We start from the raw sequence: 6961 nt of genomic DNA, 5'->3' as shown, positions 1-6961 counted from the left end.
CCCTCCCCTGTTTGTGCTTTCTCTCTCTCTCTCAGAAATAAGTAAAAAACATTAAAAAAAATTTTTTTTTTTTTTTTAAATATTGAAGCACTCAGGGTGCCTGGGTGGCTCAGCTGGTTGAGCATCCAGCTCTTGATTTTGGCTCAGGTCATGATCCCAGGTTTGTGGGGTTGAGCCCCACGTCAGGCTCCATGCTGAGCATGGAGCCTACTTGAGATTCTCTCTTTCTCTTTCTCTCTCTCTCTCCCTCTCTCTGCCCCTCTCCCACTCGTGTGCTCTCTCTCTCTCTCTCTAAAATAAAAACTATATATACACATTGCAGCACTCTCCCCTGCCAGGCAGTGTTCAAGCATGGAGCATAGCAGTGAACGAGGCTATGCCCTCTGCCCTCATCGACCTCATTCACAAACGTGATGAGTGAAGCCAGGAGCTGTGCCTGTTATTATTGTGAGCCTAAGATACTCCCAGCCACTTGAATTAGAGCACCGTTTCCTTCATCCACTTCTAAATGATGCTGGTAGAGGGTGCCTGGGTGGCTCAGTCAGTTACGTGTCTGACTCTTGGTGTTGGCTCAGGTCATGATGTCATGGTTTCATGAGTTTGAGCCCCGCATCAGGCTCTGTGCTGGCAGTGCAGAGTTTGCTTAGGATTGTCTCTTTCAGTCTCTCTCTGCCCCTGCTACACACATGGTGTCTCTGTCTCTCTCAAATAAACTTAAAATAAATACATACATACATACATACATACATACATACATACATGATTCCTGTAGAATAAAAGTTCTTTTAAACAAAATGAAAAAATACTTGAGAACTACTGCTGCCCTACAGGACAGCACTGGCCATTGTCAGCAGTGAGAGGAGCTGGAATCTGTGGCAGTCCCAGGATGAAATGTGTGACCTGTTCTATGGGACTTGGAAACCATTTTGGGGACTTAAGGGTGGCTGTCCAGCAGGACTGTCAGAGAGTGGGCAATTAATGAACTCGTTCCTCTGTTATCTTGTCTTCCCCAGGGTCTTACCAGGATGTCCTTCCAGCCCTATACTCACAGCCAGCTGCAGCAGATCCTAATATCCCGACTCAAACATATAAAGGCCTTTGAGGACGATGCCATCCAGCTAGTAGCTAGGAAGGTAAGTCACCTTCAGGGTGCTCCTACTTGTACCTGCAAACCTGGTGGCACATCTTTGCTGAGCACCTGCTTCGTGTCGGGTGCTCTGGACATGAAGAGATATTTAGAAAGTCCTGTAAAAGTAAACACCAAAAAGTATAAACAAAATTGAGAAAAATTCCGTAACCTGTTTATTGTATAATTAATTAGCATGCTGTGTGTGGTGGGCTTATATACAAATGGTGGGCTTCATTATATAAATGAAGATCAATTGATTTAGGGAACAGGCAGCTTTGTATAATGAAAAAGGTCATATAGGCAGTCCACTAGCAAGCCTGGTTTGAATTCTGGTTCTAATACTTAATAGGCATTGGAAGGTTATATGAAAGTTACTTAAAAGCTTCTTGAGCCTTAGTTTTCTTTGAAAAAATGGAAATAATAATAGCTACCTCATAGGATTGTTTTGGGAATTAAATGAGATCATGTCTGTAATGTGCCCAGCAAGGTGCGCACTGCAAGTCAGGTGTTGAGGCACTGGACCCCTACATCCTCCAAGCTCACTGGGAGAGTGTCACCCAAGATGTCTCCAAGGCTGCCGAGGAGTAAAGTAGGTTAAAGGTCTGCTTCACGCACAGTGCAACGAATCACACATCCACAGTAGTTCAGCACTCACGAGTCATATAAACTTTTTTTCTGGTTCTTCTTGGTTGAAATGATCTGAATTCTGAATGCCTGTAGCAGCAGCACATGTAACATCGGCTCAGAGCTGGGTGCTGGGGTCAGAGGCAAGCCAGATGCTGTGCTTGTCTCTAAGCTTTGCTTTCTAGGAGCGAGATCCTGAAAGTTACCATCTAACCTTTCTGTTGGGTAGTTTTTCACTTCTGCTATCAGGCAGTTTCTAAAAGTTACTTTTTTCTCTCTCTCTGAAGGATCCTTTTTCGTGCTGTTCTGTTTATTTGAGGTTGTCTTCTTTCATTTCCTCCCAGATGCTTTTGTCTGTTGAATTTGGTCTCTGTCCCGCATGGTTGGAGATCTTCCTCAGATGTCATGGTTGTCCACTCGGGTGTATGAGTAAAGATTAAAAAGTTTTTTGGGAGCACTGAGCACATGAGTGGGGCTTGTTCACCGGGAACTTCACTGTGGGGTAATCTGATTGGGCCAATTTCAGTATCTCTGTTTCTTTCCCATTAGGCTAGGCAGACTTCCCAGAGGAGGTGCCCCGTGTCCTGACTGGAGGACAGTACTCTGGGGGTGGGGGAGGTAGGCTAGAGTCCTCGAGGGTGGAGGTCTTCAAATCCAGCATGGAAATAGTAACCATTTATATCTAGTGAGGGACATCCCCTCCCCTGAAATAATGCCTAGTGTTCCCTGGTTCAGAGACTTTTGTTTATCTTTATTTGAGAATAAATCTCTGAACTCATGCCATGGCAAAAGAGGGATCATCTCCTGCAAAGAGTTTTATGGAAACTACCAATTACCAAGGCACAAAATTTTCCCACAGAGCCCTAAACCTTCCTCAGTGGCCCTAATGTTTACCCAACAACATGAAATGGAGGAGGGATCTCAGGCAAGGGTCAGCAAAGTTTTTCTGTGAAAGGCCAGGAAGGAACTGTTTTAGGCTTTGTTTATAATGGTCTCTGTCACCACTCTGCAACTCTGCCCTTGCATCTTGAAAGCAGCCACGCACAATATATTAAATGAGTGCACACAGTTGTGTTCCAATAAAACTTTTTAAATGTACAAAAATGTGTGATAGGCTGTAGTTTGCTGCCTCCTGATCTAGGGCATCACAGTTTCTTAACTTTGAACCAGTCCTCCTCATTTTAGCCAAACATCTCCCTTTACTTCCAGTTCCAGTATCACTATTGTCTGAGCATTTTGAAGATATTTAGTGTAACTTAGATTTGTTCTTGGATTCCTTAAGAATGCTAAGGAATTGGCTTTCTCCAGTCTGCGGAGTCAACCACTACACTGCAGACTTACAGGATTATATTCTCTACTCCTCTCCTGTTGCTTCCCTTCCTTTTTAGGGTTCTTGGTTTCAGAAGGCATCGAATTTAGATGCTGTTCTTACTCAAAAACTCTTGCCTGTCATTTCAAACCTCTCTTCCATTTCTTTACATAGGAAGAAACACGTATCTTATGTTCTGGATCTTATCCGAGTCTTTGTGGATCTAATTCTATTGATTACTGTTTCTTGTGCATATGTGGCCTTGTTTCCTTGTTTCTCTTGTCTTGAATTTTTTTTATTGCATGCTCATGTTCCCTAGGGCTTCTCCAAGAATTAAGGACTATATTGAAATTAGTTCATTTAAGATTTGTTTTTTGCTTCTGTCAGTTACCAAGGGCCACTATCAACTGGGACCATTTTTAAACAAAATTCTCTACTTGGGGTTTTTAGGAGACACAACAGAAATTTGGGCTACAAATCCACGTGAAGGCTTGTAGCTGCAGATTGCTTTTTACACCTACCTAGCACTAAGATCTAAATAGGCTGTTTTTCTTGCCATCCCTTCTGCATGATGGGTCTTTCATTTACCCTCATACTGAGGTTGTATTGGAGGTCAGAGCCCAAGTTTATACAGGGTCTCCTGTTAGCTTCCATGTTGGGTGGGCCCCAGCTTTTCTTTTGTCTCCTGCACCCCAGCAGCAGTCAAAAAGGGGATTTATGGTCACCAAAGTTTGTGGATACCCCCAGGGCAAGAACTGTTTTGGGTGTTTTCTTGCTTCCCAGGATCACCTGTTCACTTTGTTCTTTGAGGTAGCTCTTGAGTCCGTGTTACTAGCCACTGCATGGCGCTGCCTCACAAGGCAGTGGTAATGATGACTGGAGGGAAGAAGTGATAGGTGGAAACATCCATGGGACATCTTTACCAACTGCATATGGAAAATTAGAGAAGGGAAGAGTCTAAACTGATACTCATGTTCTTGTCTTGGGTTACTAAAAAAGTGACCTTTATCTAGAATGTCTTAAATACGTATTCTGGAAACTAATATATACAAACATTTAAAGACTCCTATAATCTCACTTCCCTCAGATGACTACTTTTAATCTTGGTGTGTTGTGTATATATATGCCTATACAATTTGGTCTTTTTAAATATTTTTACTTATTTCTAGGAGAAAGAGAGAGACAGCGTGAGCAGGGGAGGGTCAGAGAGAGAGGGAGTCACAGACTCTGAAACAGGCTCCAGGCTCTGAACTAGCAGTCAGCACAGAGCCCGACACGGGGCTCGAACCCACGAACCGCAAGATCATGACCTGAGCGAAAGTCGGACGCTTAACCGACTAAGCCACCCAGACGCCCCTACAATTTGGTCTTTTAAACTTAACATAGAATTTTGAAGAAAGTAAACATTTCAGGATGTTGTCAGACAGGACGTGGTTCCTTGTGATGGTTGTTGGGCAAATGGTGGGGATTGCTGGCCACTACTGGAATACTGAGAGATCTTGCAGACTGCAGAGTCTAGGAATTCCCTCTGTGAAATTTAAAGGGCAAGTGGCTTTCTGAGTCCGCTTGGGAGAGAGTACAGGATTCCCTGTGAAGGAAATCTGCACATGGAAAGAAAGGAGCAACAGTGGAGTTGTTGGCATTGTGGGTTGGCCTAATTCATTTAACCACAGAATCCTCTGTGTCCTCCAGCTTTGTGGTCCTTTCCCTCCTTTTTTTTTTTTAAGTTTTAATTAATTTTTTTGAGAGCGAGAAAGAGTGTGTGCATATGTGCCACATGAGTGGGTAAGGGGCAGAAAGAGGAGATAGAGTCCTAACATAGGGCAGGAACTCACAACAGGGAGATCATGACCTGAGCTGAAGTTGGACGCTCAACTGACTGAGCCACCCGGGTGCCCCCATATCCTGAATTTTAAATAAATCTGAGAATCCCTGCCCTTTCCATTATGGATTTATCTGTAAACCCAAGATAAAGGTATGGACTTAAGGAAGAGTTCCAGGGACAGTGTAGTATTTTATACCCGGGCTTCCTCCAGGTTGCCACTGGGTCGAAGTACATAACTTCAGGCCTAAGCCCATTCCCAACCCTGCTTTTCCTTTATAGCTGAGCACTGTTGGCTTTTCTCCTGGGCTAGGATGGTAAAGGGACCTCAAGGAGTAAAGTATTCCCTCTTGTAGGTAGCAGCCCTTTCTGGAGATGCACGGCGCTGCCTGGACATTTGTAGGCGTGCCACGGAGATCTGTGAGTTCTCCTGCCAGAAGCCCGACTCCCCTGGCCTGGTCACTGTAGCCCACTTGCTGCAAGCAGTAGATGAGATGTTTTCGTCCTCATATATAACTGCCATCAAGTAAGTTGTTTCTAATGGATGTGGATAACAATATTGTACTATGATTATGTAATTTGGTAAGTATAGTGCAAAGGCGATTATTACAACAGAGTAACACATTGTAAACCTTAAAAGTACATAATATTATATGTCAGAATGTATTCAGTTTTTTAGAAAGTAAGATTCTTTTGCTTCCTGACCCTGATCCTTCCTTGGGAAACGCCTGGAGAGGTCCACATTCTGGGAAGGTTTTACTCATTCAGAACTGCATTTACGGAAGACACTGTCCTTTTCTCTCCCTCCCTTCTTTCTTTCTTTTATTTAAGTAGGCTTTGCACCCAGTGCTGGGCCCAACGTGGAGCTTGAACTCATGATCCTGAGATCAAGACCTGAGCTGAGATCAAGAGTCAGACTTTCAATCGACTGAGCCACCCAGGCGTCCCAGACACTGTCCTTTTCTTAAGGGGCATAGTCTACAGAGAGATAGAGATGCAAATCTGGCGCACCTGGCTGACTCAGTTGGAAGAGTGTACGACTCTTGATCTCAAGGTTGTGAGTTCAAGCCCCACATGTGGTATAGAGGTTACATAAAGAAAACTTAGAAAAAAAAAAAAAAGAAATGCAAACTTAGTACAGTAGGAGAATCGTGACCACTTAGTGAAGTAAAGTGCTATTGGAACAAGAAGGAAGCAGCTATTCCTCACACTGAATGATACACTCTGTTCATGAAATGAGCGTGCTGATGTATTTCCAGATAATATTTGACTTTTCTCTGGGCCGGTGGTATAGCCACTTATGACAATTCACATCTCATTTTCTTTAAGAAATTCCTCTGTTCTGGAACAGAGTTTCCTGAGAGCCATACTTGCTGAGTTCCGCCGTTCAGGACTGGAAGAAGCAACATTTCAACAGGTAATTGATCTTTTTTTTTTTTTTCAAATCCTTCTAGATTTTGGTCTTGGTGGTTCTTAAAGAGGTGGGAATTTTGATCACTGTGTAATAGTCTTTATTTGTGCCAACCCAGTATGTTATGGAATATCAGACCAACACCTATTGTTATATGATATTTTTATTTAGTTGTATGAGAAGAGACATTTAGCAACTGGTTTCTGTATATTAGATTGAAGGAGTACTATGTGCCAAATACTGTTCTAGGACTAAGAGATTCAAAGATGAGTAGGAACAAGAGTTATTGCCTTAACAAAGCTTATGGTGTAGTGGGGATAAGGCTCTCAGAATGACCCATTTTAGGGGCTTCTGGGTGGCTCAGTTGGTTGAGCGTCCGACTTCGGCTCAGGTCATGATCTCACGGTTTGTGAGTTCAAGCCCTGTGTTGGGCTCTGTGTTGACAGCTCAGAGTCTGGAGCCTGCTTCTGATGTGTCTCCTCTCTCTGCCCCTCCCCTGCTCATGCTCTGTCTCTCACAAAAGTAAAATAAACATTAAAAAATAATTTAAAAAAAAGAATGACCTATTTTATTTTACGTTTTTTTAAAATTTTTATCTATTTTGTGTGCAAGAGAGGGCGAGAGGGCCAGGGAACATGAGAGGTGGGGGGTGGGGGGGGTGGAGGG

At 43.4% G+C, this 6961-nt stretch overlaps 1 protein-coding gene across 2 annotated transcripts in view; it reads left to right on the top strand.

Moving 5' to 3' along the window:
- Positions 1–6961, top strand: part of ORC1 (origin recognition complex subunit 1) — a 35936-nt gene that overhangs the window by 27244 nt on the left and 1731 nt on the right. For both annotated transcript variants that reach the window (XM_077779675.1, XM_077779676.1), the window contains 3 exons: positions 1014–1133; positions 5241–5410; positions 6214–6301. In XM_077779675.1, coding sequence (XP_077635801.1) covers positions 1014–1133; positions 5241–5410; positions 6214–6301 — 378 coding nt within the window. The remainder of the gene's footprint in view (positions 1–1013; positions 1134–5240; positions 5411–6213; positions 6302–6961) is intronic.

The sequence above is a fragment of the Crocuta crocuta genome, unplaced genomic scaffold, assembly GCF_008692635.1.
Source record: "Crocuta crocuta isolate KB4526 unplaced genomic scaffold, BGI_CrCroc_1.0 scaffold168, whole genome shotgun sequence".
In the NCBI taxonomy this organism is placed as follows: domain Eukaryota; kingdom Metazoa; phylum Chordata; class Mammalia; order Carnivora; family Hyaenidae; genus Crocuta; species Crocuta crocuta.
The sequence above is the reverse complement of the archived record's forward strand: the minus strand, read 5'-3'. Positions and strand labels throughout refer to the sequence as shown.